The sequence below is a fragment of the Eriocheir sinensis genome, chromosome 17 (genome assembly GCF_024679095.1).
Source record: "Eriocheir sinensis breed Jianghai 21 chromosome 17, ASM2467909v1, whole genome shotgun sequence".
NCBI lineage: Eukaryota > Metazoa > Arthropoda > Malacostraca > Decapoda > Varunidae > Eriocheir > Eriocheir sinensis.
This window is the reverse complement of record NC_066525.1, coordinates 5,212,275-5,234,123: the sequence shown is the minus strand read 5'-3', so window position 1 is coordinate 5,234,123 and position 21,849 is coordinate 5,212,275. Positions and strand designations below refer to the sequence as shown.

General features: G+C 41.1%; 2 protein-coding genes across 5 annotated transcripts in view; both read right to left on the bottom strand.

Annotated features, from left to right (window-relative positions):
- LOC126999835 (RNA polymerase II elongation factor Ell-like) overlaps positions 1-2,137 on the bottom strand; it is a 130,072-nt gene extending 127,935 nt beyond the window's left edge. For both annotated transcript variants that reach the window (XM_050862867.1, XM_050862866.1), the window contains exon 1: positions 2,001-2,137. In XM_050862867.1, the coding sequence (XP_050718824.1) occupies positions 2,001-2,123 (123 nt within the window). In that variant the 5' untranslated portion in view covers positions 2,124-2,137. The remainder of the gene's footprint in view (positions 1-2,000) is intronic.
- An 828-nt stretch (positions 2,138-2,965) lies between these two features.
- The window catches only part of LOC126999832 (FK506-binding protein 5-like), a 28,482-nt gene continuing 9,598 nt past the window's right edge, over positions 2,966-21,849 (bottom strand). Inside the window, exons 3-16 of one of the 3 annotated variants that reach the window (XM_050862862.1) lie at positions 21,412-21,609; positions 19,624-19,770; positions 17,801-17,933; positions 17,323-17,435; positions 16,859-16,894; positions 13,349-14,046; positions 12,534-12,618; positions 11,572-11,761; positions 11,130-11,232; positions 10,226-10,363; positions 9,103-9,213; positions 8,645-8,719; positions 8,238-8,459; positions 2,966-7,825 (exon numbers count right to left, since the gene is read on the bottom strand). In XM_050862862.1, the coding sequence (XP_050718819.1) occupies positions 6,350-7,825; positions 8,238-8,459; positions 8,645-8,719; positions 9,103-9,213; positions 10,226-10,363; positions 11,130-11,232; positions 11,572-11,761; positions 12,534-12,618; positions 13,349-14,046; positions 16,859-16,894; positions 17,323-17,435; positions 17,801-17,933; positions 19,624-19,770; positions 21,412-21,609 (3,725 nt within the window). In that variant the 3' untranslated portion in view covers positions 2,966-6,349. Of the gene's footprint in view, positions 7,826-8,237; positions 8,460-8,644; positions 8,720-9,102; positions 9,214-10,225; positions 10,364-11,129; positions 11,233-11,571; positions 11,762-12,533; positions 12,619-13,348; positions 14,047-16,858; positions 16,895-17,322; positions 17,436-17,800; positions 17,969-19,623; positions 19,771-21,411; positions 21,610-21,849 lie in introns of those variants that run through there. The other 2 variants (XM_050862861.1, XM_050862859.1) reach the window with 2 other exon arrangements.

Here is a 21,849-nt window from a genome sequence, read left to right as displayed (position 1 = left end):
CATTTCCACTGTGAACAAAGATAAATACGAGATGTGGACTGGAGGTGAAGGGAAACAAAAGTGCTGGAGAGAGAGAGAGAGAGAGAGAGAGAGAGAGAGAGAGAGAGAGAGAGAGAGAGAGAGAGAGTATAAATAAGTATGTTCGTGTATGTGTATTGTTTACTTGCCAGCTTGACCACTGTGGCGATGAGGGCAAATATGTGTGTGTGTGTGCGCGTGTACGTTAGAAAAGGAGGGACACACACACACACACACACCGAGCAGCTGTCGGTTGGCAAGAGATAGCGGCCACAGCAACATTCACAGGTCCAGAGTATATTAATAACTTATACTTGCACTGCACACCTCAATTTCACTGTAAAACACACACACACACACACGATCAGCTGGTTGGTCGGTTGGCTTAGCGACTTCCCCGAGGCCATAGATTTCAGCCCGATCCAACCTACTTACTCCTTCCCTTTCCTTTACCACATTATTTTCCACTCACACATAGCTGTAAGGCCGAGAAGCACCAGGTTCCAATATTTCGAGACCTTCCCTACATCCCCTTTCTCCCCCTCCTCCTCATCCTCCATTATTCCCTTTAGAAAACAGCTGGTGAAGAGCCATAAGCCTACCCTGCCTCCCTGCTCCACACACTCCCACCCTCACATGAACACAGGTATTAAAACCATGTTGTTGCTGCTTATTATAAAAAGAAAATGGCCAGTAGGTAACATGGTGGATGAAAAACGGTTGAATTCATAACTCCACATCATATATTTCGTTCCATATTGCTTACGCTTCGTGTGTGAGGTTTTAAATGCACTTTAGAACCAAAATCACATCTTTAACGTCCTCAACTTCCCTTTAACTCGACATTAAGTGGAAGAAAGTAGCCAGCAGGTGACGGAAAATGAACACCGTGAAGCCGTCAGCCCCTCACCACACACTCCATTCCATATTGCCAGGATTATCGCATTAAAAGCTTGACTAAATTTCTCGTATTTTTACCTATCACGAGATCTATATCACTTCCCTATGTTGAAAAAGTTGATTGTATTCCTTATTTCCCTAAGTTGGATTGGTCTTTCGGGTACACTTGGATTCTCATAATGTATTGCAATGCTTATGTAAATCTTTCTGTGGTAGTTTTTTCTTTAAGTATATCGGTCTTAATCGCACTGGATATTCAAAAAGACACATTAAACTTCTATCTTCGGTCGCGTTCTTCTGGTCACGATTAGAAGGTAAATAATGTGACTACTGAAAATTATGTAAATATTCGTATAGTTTAAACATTCACTCCCACACCGCATACCCCGCTCCATATTGCTAAGATATAATGGTTAGGGGTTTAATAAGTCTATAAATACACTTGATACTCAAAAAACACATTAAACTTCGATAATTTTCTCTTAGCTTGATAATTACGGAAAGAAAATGGCCAGCATGTGATATGGCGAGTAAAAAATGGTTGGATTCATAACTCCACATCATATATTTCGTTCCATACTGCTTAGGCTTCGCGGGTGAGGTTATAATTGCACTTTAGAACCAAAACCACATCTTAAACATCCTCAATTATCTTTTAACTTGATATTACGAGGAAAGAAAGTGACCAGCTTGTGATAAAGGACGATTTCTTAGTTCCTCACAATAAATATCGCTCCAAATTGCTTAGGCTTCGTGTGTAAGGTTTTAATTGGACTTGATATCGAAAAACACATCCAAGACTTCGGTAATTTTATTTTTATTTAATATTAAGGGAAGGAAAGTGGAAAGCAGGCGAAGATTAGATATAAAAGTTGATTTCTTATTTTCCCACCGTGTATTAAATCCCATATTGCTAAGATATCTCGTTTAGTTGTTTAATGAAGGTTTAAATGCACTAAATATTCAAAAACACAAATTCAACTTGGTCATTTAGGCCGATTTCTCAAGGGCCCGACCATGGATCACTTCTCTCCTCGCTTACGCTGCTCTGGTTATCTTCAGGACTAAAATTTTGTACTCACCTTGATGCGCAGGTACTCCTCGATCGACTTGAAGGCAGAGTCCGTCAACTTCATGTGCATATACGATTTGTTTTGCGTCACATTATTGGCAAGCCCGAAACTCCCACTCCCGAGCCCCGCCATGTCGACACTGCCGCTCGGCCTCCCCCTGACCCCCGCCTGGCCTCTCGTCATGGCTGATGTTCGATAACTGCTTCTAAAATACGGTACTCACACCACCTTTAGGAACGTACAACCAGCCTTCCAGCCCACAATGAAATATCAATAGTTAATGTTTGTAATAATTAGTATAAGTGAATGTTGTTTTTCTGTGTTTGTGTGGCAGTTTTGTGTCAGAAATCGCCTCGCACAATATGCCGAGTACGACAGCTTGGTATTGCTGGTGAGTGGGTCGCCGCCGCCGATGTTCCAACACTATTCTCCCTTCTTCCCCAACACATGGAGGTCTATTTATCACATCTCGCTTATTTCCTTGCCATGCTCTCAATGACAAGTTGCCCATTGGTATGTGAAGAGAGCCTATGGAGAATTTCGAGTGATAATATTGCTTTTCTGTGGAGATATACGACTCAGTAGGGTTTCGTTGACATCGTTTAGGAAGACCTCTCGAGATGAGTCAAGATTTTTGCCATTAATTGCAATATATTTAGGCAAGAATATTATGTACGAACGCCGTGGAAATATTAAATTGGGCACGTAGCAATTATAGTTTGGTGAAATTAAAATATTAGGAACAATAATTCTAGAAGCAACAGTTGGATTCAAAGAAAATGAATTAATATCAGGAGTAACTTACCTAATACTTCAATGCCCTGTCCTTGACGGCTAATGTGATACACTTCCACCTCAAAACATACTCCAAAGGGCATTAATACAAATGATATATTATTGTATATGGTAAAGAAGACTGTCACTCTTCTCTTTTAGGAGTTACCACAACCAAATGGGTTAAAGAAAGAGTTGGATCAATAAAATATCCATTTAATTTATGATTTTTACTGACATTGTTCATGCCATGTACAGATGATGGGCGAATGACTTGACTAGCAGAAAAAAAAAGTTATATAGGAAGTACAGAAGCTTCAATCCTTTGTGCTACATTGTCAAGCTCATGTGTGGAGGCGTATCGCTGTTTGCATTGATTCTCACAGGTGATATTAATTAACCCAAACACTCCCTCGATGACAAGTACGCAAAACCAAAATATATAAACTTTAGTAGGAACAGAACAAACAATGGCAGTATAAACTAACAGAGGGCTTAGGTATACTATGGACAAACATTATCTGTGTTATGAACATTGTGTTCTAAAATTATCATTGAACTTCACATGGTCTATAAAGATTAGGGCCTCTACTGTTAAAGCTATGTCCTGCTGGTCAACTGGATGGCCAGGATTACTATCAGCAGCGGCAGGTCAGTGTTGGTCTGGACACAAACAAGGAACACATGTAGCTATATACACACTCATGGAACACTCCAGGAGACACCACAACGAACACCATGCAAGTCACCACTGCGGCTACGAAGTCTGTTCAGGCTCTTACCAAGACGCCTCACAACCTTTAAAAAGACAGCTCAGCAACAAGCTATTATGGCTGCTACACTATGCTGCAGAGGCTCTCCTTCTTGTTTAGCAAAGATGGTTCAGCAGTCAGCTGTACAGCACTGGGCTAGGGCGTGGACACAGTTTGAAGCTGAGGCAACACAGTGATGTACAGCTTGGTGGTGGCAGCCCCTCACCTACAGTGCAGTGACAAATTATGCACTGTAAAGCACATTACTGATGGGGATGTGACAACCATATACAGCATGATGAAACCCCACCTCACTGTACATCACAGTGCTCACTGCTCTGTAGTTGTGGCTCAAAGCTTATTAACTGCACAACTTGCAACCTAATGGAACTTCAAAAGTCAACACTTTGTCAGCGTCACCATCAAGCTCAAGCTTATAAAGGCCCCTATACAGCTGTGACTATGATGTTTGCCTGTTAGAGCGTGGGTTGAGCAGATGAGACAGTCAACTGCCAGCTGGCAGGTGACTGATGCTGGGGAGATCTTGGGTTGAGGTCAGTTCAGCCTAGTATAAAATAAGCACTAGTTGCCAGGTTCTCTACTCTAGTGGTCAGATCAACCCTCCAGCACACTACAAGGTTAATAACGAAGGGGGTCATTAATCTAGATCACCAGTGAGCTAGGGGAAGGCTGGGGCCACACTCCTATACTGACGCACCTTCTGCAGTAAAGATCCGCCCCAACATGGTATTACTATTTATCAAAAGGCATCGAGGACTTTAGTGATCTGGAATAAAAATGTCAAAGTTTAAAAACTTGAGGTGGCTGATGGAAGGATCCAAAAAGTTCTAGTATGCCAATTCTGATGCACCAAACTTGACCACTGTTCCAATCACTGATATGCTCCAGTAATCATGAAACATTTGATGAAACTCCATACAACAGGGAAGAACAAGATAATGTTTTTCATTCCATTCTGACCAAAGAGAAACCTGTCATGTGCTGAATTCCTTGTTGGCATAACCTACACACCCTGCAGCCCTTTGAAACACCCTCCTGCCACCACATCCATCAACCTCCCGCAGTGAACTGACATCTGGCACAACAGCCACAGGCCTTGTTCTTTGTCTACTACTCTTCTGCACAGCATATGATGTGCAGGTCTGGAAGGCTCTCAATTTGGTACAACAAACACAGTAATATAATCTACATCATCAGCCATGCAGTCAATAACTCTGCTCCGTGGACATAGTTTGTGACTGAAGGCAAAGACCCTCATGAAGCCAACACTATTATGGGGATGAAACAAGAGCTTCATCATATACAAATATAAACCTGGCAAATCTCTTCTTGGGTCACCTGAAAATCCAACAATCACAAAGTAATACTGAATGACACACAGCTGCTGGTTGTTATCTGCATGACTATGTAAAAACACTGAACAAACACTAAAAATAAATATGGTAAGCAAGCCAAGAGGCGATGGGTTACATTGTTGTGCACACAGAGGCAGAGGTCCCTGTGTGGAGGATGGGACAACACTCACATTGGTCCACCAGGAGAAACACGACTCGACTGATAGAGCTAAGGAGAACAATGATACTTTATAATACTAGTAGTCTAGACTCTAAAGGTGAACAGTGGCAGCCCCGTGATTTTTTCTAAGGAGAGGCTTCTTTGGTGCATGGAAGAGCTGTGGTTATATTGAGAGAAAGAAACAATGATACGTATACAAATTAAGTGAGGAGACTGAAAGGAGCTGAGAGGATATTTGTAGAAGCTGAGGTACTAAAAGTGAGGAAGAATAATTGGTTTCATAATTGGAGAGACTGAGGGAAGCTGAGGATGTTTGTAGGAGCTGAGGAACCAGAGAAAGGAACAGTAACTGCTTTAAAAAATGGAGAGATTGCAGCAAGCAGAGACAATATTTTTAGGAGTTGAGGTACTAAGAGAAAGGAACAACAATAGGTCTTAGAATTAAGAGAGACTGAGGGAAACTGAGGAACCAGAGAAAGGAACAATAACTGCTTTAAAAAATGGAGAGATTACAGCGAGGATGGACGATATTTTTAGGAGTTGAAGTACTAAGAGAAAAGAAAAATAGGTCTTAGAATTAATAGAGTGAGGGAAGCTGAGGAACTTTTTTTTTTGGGTGCTGCCACTGATGGTGAAGATCTGATGAGTGTGTAAATGAATGTTAGTGGTCCCAGCCAGGTGGTGGTGGGTTGAAGAGGTGTGGTGATGAGGCCAGGCGTGGGGTGATGAATGGAAGGCTGGTGTGTGAACTAGATGACTATACCTGATGGAAGAATGGGAAACTATAATACAAAGTTAACAGTGCTTGCATACTACAGTTAGGAATTATTTTTTAGCAGCTAAAAATAAACTAACGCAAGCTGCAAAGACTTAATGTCCAGCTGGAAAGGCTTGGGACAATGTTGCCAGATCACTGTACGCAGCCTCTTAGATTTGCCGATTTACGACCCAAAAACTATCTCCTCCACCCCGATAACATGATTTATTTGTAGTTATTGTTGAAATGGTTAACTATTGGTGTTTTTTCGGTGATAGTTAAGGATCAGAAGTCGGTAAATACGAGGCTTTGAGTACGATAATCTGGCAACGGTGGCTTGGGATTAACTGGTATGATAGACTTTTAAGCACACGGCTGACTAATGAGATGAGTGCTACTACTGCTATTTATGCTACATGTGTACATCATGGCGTTACATATACACGAGTACACAGTGAAGCTAAATGTATACAGCGTGATCTGCTCAGCGGGGGAGAGAGGGGAGGGGGAGGAAGGGAGAGAACCACCTTTTGTATCGGCTAATGGTAGAAGGTCTTCCCTGTTGCACTAAAGTTCGGGATAACCCATTCTCTCTTCCCCTTATTATCATGGTGTTTGTGCTCCCTTCTCCCCCTTTCCTCATGGTGGTGATGGTGATGGTGGTGGTGCTGATGGTAGAACTCATAATCCTTCTCATCAAAATCATCATCATCATCATCGTCGTCAAACCGAACATAGCGTCGCTTAGCCTGGTAACCTTCATGCTTGTTGTGGCCATTTTTCTCGTAACTCCCCAATTTCCCGTCCCTCTGATCCTCTACTCCACCTCCGATCCGCTTCTCCTTCCTGTCCCTGGCGCGCTCAAACAGCCACTCTGCCTTGTGCTCCTCCTCCCTCTTGTGACTACGGTGCTTCGCTCGTTCAAATACCCAGTCCGCCTTTTTCTCCTCCTTCCGCCTTACCTCCCTGCCCGTTGCCCGCCTCCCCATCCACTCCCCATCCTCATCCCTAAAGTTAACAGTTGAATTCTTACCCCGTCTGCGGATGAAGGCTTTTTTGGGGCCCGGATATTCCCTTCGGTAGTTTTTCCTCGACGGTTTCTCCCAGTGTCGCAGCAGCCCCTTCTTTTTGTCTTCTTCATCATCATCATCAACATCATCGTCCTCAGCGTATTTGTTATCCTTTTGAATCACTTTCTGTTGGTGCTTTCGCTTGTACTTGTCATCATCGTCATCATCGTCATCGTCATCATCGTCGGGAATATGTTTCTTCGTGTGGAGTTTCCTCGTGAGTTTCCCCTCGTCGTCGCTTTTGCTGTCATCGGTATCAACATCATCATCTTCGTCGTCAAGGTGCTGCTGCTGCTTCTTGTCGTATTTATTGTATTGTCCCTTGTGGTACCTCTTATCATCCTCCTCGGGACTCTTTCTGGACTGTTCCTCAACCTTCTTCTGGCTGGACCCTTCCTTGTCCTTGCTCTTTTTACTCTTCTTGCTCTCGTCTTTCTCCTTCTTCGACTTCTTGTTCTCCTTATCCTTCTTCTTCTTCGCCTTCTCCTCCTTCTCCTTTGCCTTCTTCTCCTTCTGCTCCTCCTTCTTTTCCTTCTTCTCCTCCTTCTCGCTCTTTCGGCTCCTCCTCGACCTGTCACGCCTGGCATCGGGTTTTTCTTCCTTTTTCTTCACTGCCTTTTCCTCGGTACTTTCCTTTTCCTCGGGGTCAGTCTTGTCATCTCCTCCATCTCTTCCGCCACCTCTTCCTCCTCCTCCTCCTCCTTTTCCTCCTCCTCCTTTTCCTCCTCCACCTGATCCTCCACTCTTACCGGCTACCTTCTTGGACTTGTTGGGGACGTTGGTTGAGGTCTTGGAGGCTTCATCTCCTGCATCTCTCGGCGCTCTGTCCTCAGCACCTCCTTCTGTATCCTCCACAGCAGTTTCCTCTTCCTCAGTTTGGACTTCGTCTTCAACTTCTATCAAGAGTTGGTCACTGTTGCCTTTTTCTTCTGCTTCAACTTCACTCTAATTTAGGGGAGAAATGCAGATAACTTCAGGAAATGAGCACAAGAATAATCCTACTTCTTGCTCTCCCAGCCTTAGCAGGTTACAGGGCATGCATGGTATGAATCACAAGTTCAAGATAGGACTAAAAATTGCCATAATGGCAGTGACACCTTTCTGCGATGGGACTCTCATATGAGGTTGCTGGCAAGTAATTCAGGGTGGTGATGGCACTGATGGGTCTGCTGTTTGCTGCTGCTAAAACATCTAAGTAATGGGTAATTATCTGCCACTGATAGCCTGTTATTTTGTATACCAGTGAGCTTTGAAAAAAAAAGTGAAAACTGATGAACACTTGCAGCCCCAAGCCGAGTATCATCTCAGCTCCATTTCCTGCACTGAGCAGAACAAAGTCCCACAGCTTTTGTCTTACCTCCAGGTTCTTCCAGGTCTTGTCAAACTGTTCGCCAAGGGCAGCCAGGCTCTGGGCCAGGGTGGCTGCTGTGCTCTCCAGGGAGGCCTTGCCCCTCTTCATGATGCTGACCTGCCCAATGTCCTTCATCTTGTTGACCACATTAACAATCACGCGGTTCATCTTGCCCAGGGTGTCTTGGCTCACCTGGGTCAGGTGCTGGGGCCGACTCAGCTCTTTTATCTGAACAAAGAAAACTCATTTGTATTTTACTCATACATAAAATATTATTTTCTTGACAGAAAACCAGTCCACTGCATACCCTGACCTTATTAATGTAATAATAGCTGAATATCTTCTTAAGAAAAAGCAGGTATTAATAAGTAATTCACAGGATGAGGATGAGAGGGCCAAGCATGAGCACCCACCTTCTCCCACTTTGACCCCAGAGAAGCCATCAGCTGCCTGAACTTGCCACGCACAGAATGCAACTTCTGCTGAATCTGGAATGGTGAACAAGTCACCACCACAATAACATTATTTAACATGGTAATAATAGGTAACAAAAATTCTGCCATGTTGACAAATAAATAATGATCTTTTGACTGGACTTTTGATACATTATTAATGCCTTAAGCTATGCTTCTGAATCAATGATGTCATGAGTGTAGTAGGTTTAGCCTTGTGGCATACCTAGCTCCACATCTTAGGCAAAAAGGTCAGAAGATCAAGAACACAAACTGAAACTTTGGGTTAAGGTTCATCTGCTTAGGGCTAAAAATTACAAATAAACATCATGAAAAATTTGTAAGATAATGTTTTAGTTAGCTGAAAATTAATATGCTTTACAGCAACCAAGGAAGAAGCGCTTTGTTGAAACACTCACAGAAGCAGACGGCTTCACATTGCCAGGCACGAGCCCCTCAAACACATCAGTGGCCACATCCAGCTTCTCCACTAAGCCTCCCTCATGGAAATCATGGAGAGTCTGCAGGACCTATGGGTGAAGGCCATCAAAGTCACAGGGTACCTTTTTTCACACTTCTTTGGTGCGTGCACTACACAAGTGCAATGGATATGATGGCTTATGAATAGGGTGGTGGATGAATAGATAAAAATAAACAACATGCAGTTTTTGCAAATACGATTGCTAATTTATAAAGGAATTTAGTTAGACAGGGAAAGCAGACAATAAATAATTGGTTCTTTAAAGCCACTAAGTGTAGGCCGACTGGCCTCTTGTAGGCTCCTTAAAACTTTGTGTATAATATGTTATTACCAAGGGGAGAGTAAAGCTGAGTTTGACTCAACCTTACCTAGCTTTTAAGTAATAAAAAAGAAGAAATGATTGGCATAACCAATCAACGGAAAACTTCATCATTATCAATCTCAGCAGTTCAAGTATTTGTTGTCTGTATACAACTGAACTTTGTTGTCCTTATCACTTGTGTGTCTCAATGCCTTGACACTGAGTGCAAGCAGAAAAGGCTACAATGGCACACAGCTCTGCTGCCTTACTGATCTAGAGACAGTGTCCCCACTCCCATTACATGCCTTGGACTCAGAGAGCCATAAGCATGGATGTTTACAGCAGTTAGGTGAGCAAGATTTTGTTATGCATTACATCTACATCATACATATATATGACATATTATTACTTGAGGACACTACTCTGATTTATAGTGAAAGATATGAAAGTAGTGTTTTTTTTTACAAAGAAAATTAGCACAAATATTATATGTCTATATAATCTGACAAGAAACAAAATTAGCTTTAGTAGACAATTCATTAATGCCACATCACTGACAATGCTATGATTAGGCAGCACAAGAGGCCAGCAGATGGTGACAATACCACCTTGATGGGTTTGGTCGCCCCTTCTACACTAAACTTCTTCACCTCCTTCAACTTCTCCCTTCTCAAGACTACTTCATGTTTTTCTGCTTGGCCTATATTTTTTATAGGTTAACCCAAAGTCAATTCCTTCAGCTTCCCTCATCCCTGCTTACCTGAGACATGTAGGTGAGGTACAGCTTGGCATTCTCATAGTTAGGGGGAACTTTCTTTTTCTTTGAAGCTTCATCAACAACCTTCTTCAAGTTCTCCACCTCCCTGGCCACAACATTTAGCTCCTGAGGCAGTGGTTGCTGTTGGAACAGGACTTGAGTTACTGACAAGTGGTGAAAACAATAACTAAATAATAAATACTGCAATGTGGGATTAAACAAAACTTGGTGAACTATGATTGATTTTTCTCATATCCTTGGTCATGGCCAGGTCACCCTCTTAACCCAGTAGCAGCGACGGGCCAAATTTGTGGCTTAACCATGTAGCAGTGACGGGGTAAATTTGTGCCATGATTTAACCCCCCCCAAATAAATGATACATAAACTGATCACAAATGCTTTGATATATATTATAAAATGGTTTGTGTGAGTGATGATTTTTTTTCTCATTTTTCTCGCTTACAGGGACCATTAAGAAACATTATCCCAGCTGCTACCGGGTTAACTCAGGGGTTCTCATATTCTGTGGTTGAGGGGGTTGAGTGTTAGTGCAGAACATATTACGTATTTCATTTGAGAATAATTTACCGTAGATCAACATTATATTTGGTGATTGACAAAAAAAAGTTATCAAGAAAAACATTGATAGTTATGTTATTTCCATATTCATTTCATTTGTGATATTTTTTGTCGCTATAATCAGTGGATGTAAGGGTTAGCTTTGACAGGTTTGATAACATGATGACAGAGGTGGGTTAACATGATGCAACAATAATACAGTAACTTGACATTTATACTATATCTAAAAAAAGTTGTACAAGATAGTTTTGTTTCACTGCTGCATTTACTTTGATGTTTGATTGTTGAGTTTATGAAAGTAAAAACTGAAACTCTCCTCTCATTTTACCTCCTGATATCGCAGCTTTCCAACTTGCTTCTGGAGTTCCTGATTTTCCTTCTGGAGATCATTGGCGGACTCTTTCAGGGCAGTGAGATCAGGGACAAGGTGCCTGTAGAGATCAACTAATGAAAACCCTTACCTTACACAACCTAATTTCTACTACTACTCATACTACTACTACTACTAATAATAATAATACTTAACTACTCAAAGGATTGTAGTTTTCCTTGTGTTTGGTCCTCTATTGATCAGCACAGTTCTAAGGTAAAAAATTTGGCTCAATCTCTCCGACTATCTGTGGTGGACTCTGAACATACTAGGATATATATAAACCGAAATCTTTTTTTTTATAGTAAAGGAAACAGCACAAAGACAATAAACAAAGGAAAAACAAAAAGGTATGCTGATCACCACATAAAATAGTAAATAACGAACACCTTCCACCTACGTTAGCTTCCCGACGGACACCCTGAGCTTGAAGTTGGTGGCGAGAGCATCGTTGAAGGCCTTGGTGTCTCCCTCCGGCAGGGCGTCAAACTGCTGCCTCAGGACGGCCACACGCAGCTCCTCGTTGTCCTCCAGCAGCCGTGTGATTCTCTCTCGTAAGTTTCTAGCGTCCTTTCCATCCTTCCCGCTGACTAGAACACAAAATAAATATGGAAATAACATAACTATCAATATTTTTCTTAACTTTTTTTGTCAATCACCAAATAAAATGTTGATCTACGGTAAATTATTCTCAAATGAAATACGTAATATGTTCTGCACTAACTTTTCTACATTAAGTGCACTCTAATGATTAATTACTTGACAATTAAAAAAATTCTAACAATATCTGTTTAAAAGAAAGGAGGAGGAGGAGGAGGAGGAGGGGGAAGAAAAAGAAAGGGTGAGAGCTGAATCTTCACTTGTTTTATAGAAGGTATCCAACACTGATAGATGGATAAAAATATTGTTATGCTGTAGAAATGTTACTCAAGAGAAAGTAAAAAACCTTCTCCTGTTTTTCCATGCGTTGGCAGTGACAGAGGAAACATGATGCATAGTGTTACCTTCTATTCTTGAGTGCTGCCAGGTCACCCACTATAGTCTTCCAAACATGTCGAGGCCGGTCTGGCATAGGCTTCCGTGGGTCCTTTCCTCCCCTCTGCTCTGCCACACAGCCCCAACACCTATCTCTTCCTTTCGTATGTAAGCTATAGGTAACATATGAAAGGAAAAAATAGGTGTTGGGACTGTGTGGGAGAGCAGAGGGGAGAAATAGACCCGCGGGAGCCAACACCAAAACGGACCCAACAATTTGGTTTCACTATAGCTCAGAAGTCTCGTGGTCTGTTGTTCAAAGTAGCATGTTGTGTGATAGTTTTGTTTCTTCAGAAAAATAACAATAATACAAATAATACAACTCACTTTTAATTGGAGACAGATTTTCATGCTGAAGCCGAGTTATCTCAGTACTCAGCTCCTCATTCTCCACATTCAGCGCCTCCATGATCTAAAACACAGGCAGCAATGAATGACAGGACCACTTCACCTGTTCATGGGGCCCAAAACTATGAGTGAAGGATAAAACCATTCTCTCACTGAATAGAAAAAAGTTACTCTGGGGTGGGGCGTTGGTGGGGTAGTGGTGGGGGTGGGGTGTTGGTGGGGTAGTGGTGGGGGTGGGGTGTTGGTGGGGTAGTGGTGGGGGTGGGGTGTTGGTGGGGTAGTGGTGGGGGTGGGGTGTTGGTGGGGTAGTGGTGGGGGTGGGGTGTTGTTTTGAACTTGTTTAATTGTAATATAGCATTTACTGTAAAGCTCTCATTTTTATATAGAAAATATGAATGATAAAGTATTCATTATATTTCAGCAAAGTTCTATGTCTGCAACACTAGATTCAACCCAGCAAAGAGAACAAGTTGGACTTCATGGTGGATACTCAACACCTGACTACGCTCACACCATCAACCAACTTGGCAAAGAAACACCAATAAACCTGTAGTATGCATGACTTCCAAAGATTACGAGAATGTATCTGACTCGGTAAAAACTATTGTGCTATGGTGAAGGAAGGAAATACAAACCGTTGTCTTTCAATTGAACCCAAAACATCATATAAAATGTAAAGATGAAAGAGATCACTAAAGTATATCACACAAGGCTTAAACTAGATATTAGAAGGGAGCAAGGAATCATAGAAACATTATATTAGTAAGACACAACAAACCACACATTAATCACACCTGTGAGTTCTCTAGTGTTACAGGAGGGGGGACATCTTCCTCCTCTGAGACCTTGGCAAACTGAACGATGGGCTGCTGCTCCTGCTCCTCCGTGGGTATGCTCTCATGCTCTGGGTTAATCTCTATGGGAGGTAAGGTGTTACTAGGGGAAGCTGTGGGGGCTGTCTCCTCATTAATGGTCGGCTCCACTGTCTTTGTAGGTAGCACAGGTTGAGGTAAAGGATAGACTATTTCATCCTCTGGTGCAGTGGTAGCCGAAGAAAGTTCAGGGAGACCAGAGTGTATCCTGGCTTCCTGCTCCCGAGGTATAGCAGGAGCAGGGTCCGATGAGCCGTACAGGAGGTCGAGGGTTGCAAATGTGGGCTCCATTGACTCTGTGTGTACGTGTCTGTGGTACGTGTGATGGATTTCTCCCTGGTGGTGGTGCTGCTGCTGTCCAGAGCCAAGTACCACCCCAGCCTCCTCCAAGGGCACCACAAGGGACTCCACAAAGGTCTCCACATTTGGGGTACTCTCAGCCTCTGCCTCGGCCAGGACGGGAATGAATGTGGTGGCTGGGAGGTACTCTGGTCCCCCTGACTCCGGCTCTACCTCGGGGGGTGAGTTTATGCAGGACAGCAAGTCATCTTGAAGCTCTCGCAACCTACGTACCTGAGCAGAGTTGAGGTTTTCCTGCCACATGGAGCGGCTTGACCACCCTGCAACACAAAACATTACATGGTCAAGCTATTCCATGTATTCTCGGAGCAAGAGTTTTCTGGGATGATTTTCTAGTACTAATTGCTATATCTAATGAACTAGTCCTCAACATAAAGATGCTTAATTCATATTTATATAAGAGCTTTTATTTCTTATACCCTGCTTGATATACTTGTTAACATACTGGGAATGAATTAATCGTTGCTTGACATTCTACAATGGAAAACTGATATGGGATAAGGATATGGAAAACTTAACTATTTTAACAAGTTTTTCGCCTGCTCCTTTTGTATATATAATTCTGTGATTGCTGTTCCTATTTAACGGTAGCAGTGACGGGTCAAATTTGTGGCTTTACCATGTAGCAGCGACGGGCCAAATTTGTAGCTTTACCATGTAGCAGCGACGGGCTAAATTTGTGCCATTATATAAAACCCCAAAAATAGATGATACATAAACTGATCAGAAATGCTCTGATATATATTATGAAATGGTTTGTGTGAGTGATGAGTTTTTCTCATTTTTCTCGCTTAGAGGGACCATTAAGAAACATGATCCCCGCTGCTACCGGGTTATAAATCTAACAACGAGACTAAACCTTCACATGTGGCCAGAATGGGTCTTGAAGTATACACAAGGAGTCAGCATGTTATGGCGACTACCCTGGTTGGTGATGCCTATAGGAGCATGACTTCCTATATTTGACACCTGCTCTGGACAAAATCCTAGTACAAATTAAACATTTCACATACTAGTTACAGCTAACCTAACATTCATGCATATTAATACCATGCTCTTTGAAAATGAAATTAGTACAGACAAAATACTAAAGGTTATAGGTTCTGATAATCAAAATTTACCAATGCAATAGTATCATAAGTTTTGTCTGTCACTGCACTTCCTATGATGAGCTTTATGTTGTGTGCCATCTTTGACCAAGACTCCTCGGGCTGATAAAGTAACAAGTATCACTTAAGAAAAAGTTGTGTGAGTGAAAAGATGTTTTCTCAAGTGTATCTGAAAACTATCAAAAGAATAAAAATAGCCTGTGTTTGTTGGAACGATGTGTTCATTATCGCCCACATTTTTTATAGAACAAAAGACATGTTGGAAGATTACATGCATGCACTTCAATAATGTTACAAAAAATACCATGTAAACTAAGAAAAATTGACCTCTTTTCTCAAAAATATTATAATTAAACATATGACACTGCATCTTACAGCTTAAGAACAATAAAAAAAATATTTAGAAGAAACATCAACATTGGACTCTTGAGTTAATCCACTGGTTCTTTATATTTAAATACTTCATGAACAAACTCAATTTCTGTTTCCAAGATGCATGCAGTCACAAAGTCAAAATCATCCAAAAATTGTTAATGGAGAAAGTAAAACATCCTGTGGAGGTTGATGCCATTTCTGAAGAACACAACCATCTCAGGACACACATAATCAGAAAGAAAGAAAGAAAAACTACCTCTAGCCAGGACTGAGCCCTAGACAACTGTGACTATGGGAGAGGTACTTGTACATTCTTAAACTCCATCCTCTGTCCTACAAGAGGGGCTGAAATGACTTATTTTTTCATTACTAAATGGCTCTGCAGGACAAGACTGATAACTGTCCTTTCCCTGATGTCTATAGCATTATTTATCAATCAGTATACATAATACAAAATTTAGGCATCAAAACCTCCTAAGTGAATGAGATGCCTATTAAGACTGCTAGTTAAGCTGTACTCAGGTATGTTAAGTTGTAGTTTCTTTGGCACAGTCCCTATCGATTCTATGATAAAAACATTTCTTCGTTGAAGGACAGGGAGGTAGGAAGTTTATTCATATAGACTTCTGTTTTGCCTCTTACTGATACACATTGACTTCAAATAAAACTAATGTATCTTCAAGCAGCTCAGGAGGTTCAAAGAAACTAAAGATGACGATCTCAAGGGGAGGAGGAAGGCCTTTCAACAAAACTTGATAGAGGTGTGACAGACTGACAACTGAGGTTTATAACATGGGGTCATCCACTGTGCAGGCTCTCAAGAAGCAGGAGGATGAAATAAAGAAATACTGTGCAGCTAGTGATAGATGGTGGTAAGAAAAAAAAAAAAAAATAGAAAAGGTAAAAGTGATAATACAAAAAGTTTTGATGCAGATTTTGATTACTGGCTATTAAATTATCACAAATTTTCTCTAATCTGGCACCCCTTAGGTCCTGGCATTCCCTGATTTTGGAAGGTCAACCTGTATGTCACACTTTTCCTAGAAAATGTAACTAGATGTTTACCATAACATTACTGCACAAGTCTTCTTGCTCATACGTGCTAGTACTTGTCTAACTCAATCTATAAAGCACCTACTTCTTAGAAAAATTTAGATACAAAATTGGAAGTGCTATACAGTTGTTGGCATCACAATAGTTCATGGTAAATAAAGCCATGTTAGATTTTGTCCATTTATGAGCCAGGATGTAATAAGAATGAGTTATTTGTGGTGCAACCAAACTAGCAGGAGCTAGATGCTCACCCAATCAGAGTTTTAAATTGCAGAGCCTCATTTATCCCCCTCTGCTGTACACGGCTGTCACCCAACCATTGTATAATATGTATTATTAGCAAGAAAACTTTAGGCAGCTATCCTGTGATAATGATCTAATTTTCTGAGTGCTAAAACTTAGAGGGTAGCAATGCAAGAAGAACGGAAGGCAGGAAGTAAATAGAGTAAAAATATAGATGAAGGGAAGGATGATAAAACCCTACAATCATGTTAGTTAAGACACATAACAGTTTCTGAACCACTAATGAGCAAACCTTTTGATGTTTCATCTCCTGACAGAGCCACTAGTCCTGAAAATTAATAATGGATGAAGTGTTCTCCTTACTGTCTGTAATAAAGAAATAACTTCTTCATCACCTTCCACGATCACAAGACATCTAAAATTATATGAATCAAAATAATGATATGCAACACCTAAGCTTGGCAGGCTAACTATATCATTGGCTTCACTGTTCTTTCACTCTGAAAGGCACAAGCAAAGCGTCTTCTTCAGGGCTGTTAAGACATAATATTTCTTTAAATCGCATTCTTTGCACCGATTCTCCTGAAAAAAGTAAAAAGGAAGGGACTGCATGATATAAACTAACAATTAAAGGAGTTGATGCCAAGCCAGACATACAGGCAAAAGAATGAATAAACAAAACCAACAGAAGTAGAGAAGTAAACTGATGAAGTGTGTACAAAGTGGCAGGATGGATGAAAAGGAACTGACACTCACCCAGGAAGTGCCCCAACCCAAGGCCCAACACGCAGGCCAACGTCAGCGCTACCACCACATTCAGCCGGCTGTTCAGGTCCCGCTGTGGAGTGTGTCGGTACTGGGTGTCTGGCCTGTCAGGTAGAGAGCATAGTGATAAGTGGGAATAAAGAACAAAATAAAGATCAGAAAACAGAGCTCTGGTAACAGCATCAACCTAATTTTATATACACCATCAGCACAATTAATTTCACTTGGACAACAGTAGTAATGTGTGTGTCTGTCATGTAGAGAGCACAGTGATAAGTGGGAACAAAGAACAGAATAAAGAACAGAAAATAGAGCTCTGGTAACTGCATCAACCTAATTTTATTCACACCATCTCCGTCACAAATAACTTCACATGGAAAACAGTGGTAACATCCAACCCCATAAGGGAAAATAAGGACATTAGGTGAGAAGAGAAAAAGAAGAAGTAGCAATGTGACATAAAGCTTACTTGATGGCAGGCAGGTCTTCGGGCAGGGAGGGTGAAGACGCAAGGGACAGGTCCGTCTCCTCATCAAGCGCCTTCCCCTCCTGGTCCAGCACCATGACATCGCTGCTGCCAAGGCTCTCAATATCAGCCTCATCTGAAACCATTAAATCTGCAGTAACAACTTGAAATACAATATACTACAACCAAATAGAGATTCATAAGATTTCACCTGAGTAACTGATGTAAGAAGGTGGTTATTTAAGACAAGCAGCATTATCAAACAAATCAATCTCCTCTTTGGCCTCTAGTGGGCAATGCAGCACCATTCTCTGGGCATTGCTGCAGACACACCTTGGGGCAGACATGCAGTGGAGGCAGAAATAGTGTGCACAGGGAATCAGACTACACAGGGTCCACAAATAAACAACAGGCAGCAGGGAAGGTTTTGATGTTGAAAAGTAAATGGAGAATAGAAACAGGGTGATACAGATAACCTGATGATGTTGAAAATAATGAAGAGTAGGAACAGTGATATGGATAACCTGATGATGTTGAAAATAGTGAAGAGTTGGAACAGTGATATGGATAACCTGATGATGTTGAAAATAGTGAAGAGTTGGAACAGTGATATGGATAACCTGATGATGTTGAAAATAATGAAGAGTTGGAACAGTGATATGGATAACCTGATGATGTTGAAAATAATGCAGAATAGGAACAGTGATATGGATAACCTGATGATGTTGAAAATAGTGAAGAGTTGGAACAGTGATATGGATAACCTGATGATGTTGAAAATAGTGAAGAGTTGGAACAGTGATATGGATAACCTGATGATGTTGAAAATAGTGAAGAGTAGGAACAGTGATATGGATAACCTGATGATGTTGAAAATAGTGAAGAGTTGGAACAGTGATATGGATAACCTGATGATGTTGAAAATAGTGAAGAGTTGGAACAGTGATATGGATAACCTGATGATGTTGAAAATAGTGAAGAGTTGGAACAGTGATATGGATAACCTGATGATGTTGAAAATAGTGAAGAGTAGGAACAGTGATATGGATAACCTGATGATGTTGAAAATAGTGAAGAGTTGGAACAGTGATATGGATAACCTGATGATGTTGAAAATAGTGAAGAGTAGGAACAGTGATATGGATAACCTGATGATGTTGAAAATAATGAAGAGTAGGAACAGTGATATGGATAACCTGATGATGTTGAAAATAATGAAGAGTTGGAACAGTGATATGGATAACCTGATGATGTTGAAAATAGTGAAGAGTTGGAACAGTGATATGGATAACCTGATGATGTTGAAAATAGTGAAGAGTTGGAACAGTGATATGGATAACCTGATGATGTTGAAAATAGTGCAGAGTAGGAACAGTGATATGGATAACCTGATGATGTTGAAAATAATGAAGAGTTGGAACAGTGATATGGATAACCTGATGATGTTGAAAATAATGAAGAGTTGGAACAGTGATATGGATAACCTGATGATGTTGAAAATAATGCAGAGTTGGAACAGTGATATGGATAACCTGATGATGTTGAAAATAGTGAAGAGTAGGAACAGTGATATGGATAACCTGATGATGTTGAAAAATAGTGAAGAGTAGGAACAGGATGAATTAGGTAAAATGATGATGATAATATAAGTATACTATTTACTTTACATTTATTTCACAGACAAGTAAATGCCAGATAATGATGATGATGAGGAGGCTGAAGAGGAAGAGGAAGAGGAGGCACCTTACATGCAAACACCAAGAGAACAGATTTGACTTTGCTGCTGGTGTAAGACATTCCCCATAACACCCGAGAACCAGCCTCACCTGCTTCTTCTACAAAGGTAAAACCGCCAAGGGAGGAGAGGAGGGAGGAGTGGAGGGAGCTGTAGCTCTGGGTGCTGTCCTCATAACAATCATCAGGGCTGGGGCAATCCAGAGTCTCAATATCACTGGAGTCTGAGCCTGAGGATGCTTGCAGAGGATGGGGAAGAAGGGAGGGTAAGGCACTAACTCACGCCAGGCACACACACAAGGCACTCAGATATTGGCACTTCATGTTAGAGAGTGAGAGATATAAAAAGCAAAATGCCTATAGATGTTACAAAAGTGTCAGACATATGAATGGCAAAAAATATGATAAAAATCCATGAAAAATTACAGCATTGTCTTGAATTTGTTAGCTAGACTCAGCACTTCAGCCTAAATGTTAAAAAATTGTAACTACATTAACCTGGTAGCAGCAGGGATCATGTTTCTTAATGGTCCATCCAAGCGAGAAAAATGAGAAAAAATCACCTCTCCCACAAACCATTTCATAATATATATCAAAGCATTTGCGATCAGATTATGTATCATCTATTTTGGGGGGTTTATATCATGGCACAAATTTGACCCGTCGCTGCTATACAGTAAAGCCACAAATTTGGCCTGTCGCTGCTACCTGGTTAATTGCAATGATACAAAAATTTCAAATACTATAACTAAATGCAACACACAGTATTCTAATAACAGATATTGCATAATTGAAGAAAATAGTTGTTATGACCATTACATTCTTCATAACATTCTACAGCTTAAGCTTGCCACACATAAATGATTTGATTTAAAGGATAAACTTTTGGTTGAAGTTAACACTCATTCAATATAAATATCCTCTTATCTGATTTTCATCTTTTTATTTTTCAGATTCAGCACGATAAGGGATTTATGGCCAGAGTCTGGTTATTTAACTTTAAAAGAGTGCTGACTGTTCCTCCAAGACTACCTGCTGCTCCACTATTTGGAAGGCACAAGACAAACAAACACTTCACTATGCCACAACATGGACAGAACCTTTGCCAGATCCTGTTAAATGATAACACGTCACATCACAGCCACTACAGCTGTGAAATGAGTTCTGCCTAGGCCAGTCACTACGATAGAGGATGGGCTAACACCATGATAGGACCACGTTTTGTGAATGCGACGGACACAAAGCTATACTCCAGGGAGGCTCTGAGCCCAGCTTCACTACAACAGTGACAAAGCTAGACTGCAGTTCACACCCCAAACCTTTAGCGAAGAGGGGGTTGGAGACTGATACAAGAAAGGCGGGCATTTTCTTTGATATCCTCTGATACCGTATGATTAGTGAGGCTGAAATGACCAAAATGATCCTTTGGGGTTTAATCTGACTACCTAGAGAGTGCAGCAAGAAAGTAATGTTAAAAATGCAAATCAAAACACTGCATAATAGATAGTGTTGATAATTGGAACTAGCAAAGAAATGAAAATTAAAAATGATTATACTGATTAAGTCTGAATAGTTAATGACAATTAAATGCATGAAGCGTTTGAGAAAATATATTAAGCAAGTGGAACAGAACATTGGTATAATAAAAAATATAAAAAATAGGTTATAAGATTTTAGTAAATGCAGTTCACAAAGTAATTATTATTTAGTTGAGGAGGAAGACAAGAAGTGTAACTCACCAGTGTCCTATCATGGAGTTTTATTTTTGAGGAGCTGGAGGAGGAGGAGGAGGATAAGGATGAAGAGGAGATGAAAAACTAGAAGAAAAAGGTGTAGCCAAAAACACAATGATGCCACTTACAGAACAGCGGGTCACTCACCCTTGACGGACTCACCCTTTATCTCTTGCACCTTCTTGCCCATAGAGATGAGGTCCTCAGAGAGCTCTTCTCCCTCCTCTTCCTCAGTGCCACCACCAGACTCTTTCTTCTCCTTGTCATCGTCCTTCTCCTTCTCCTTCTTGCTCTCTTTTCTGGCTGGAGAAGACTTTGACTCCCCACTGTCCTTGTCCTTGGCATCTGGGGATAATAGTTGTAACTGAAGGAGACAAATTCATGAAAATTAAATGATAAAACTAAGAATTACATATGTGTTTCCGATTCACCTCGCATTACTGTTATGCAAATGGCTTAACCCCTTGACTGTGGATTTCCTACCAGAAAACCTCACCAAGCTACAGGAATGGAACAAAAAGTGTCTGCTACAATTCAAGAAGAGAAATGTAAAGCCCTGCACCTTGGGAGGGGATATCCAGCATA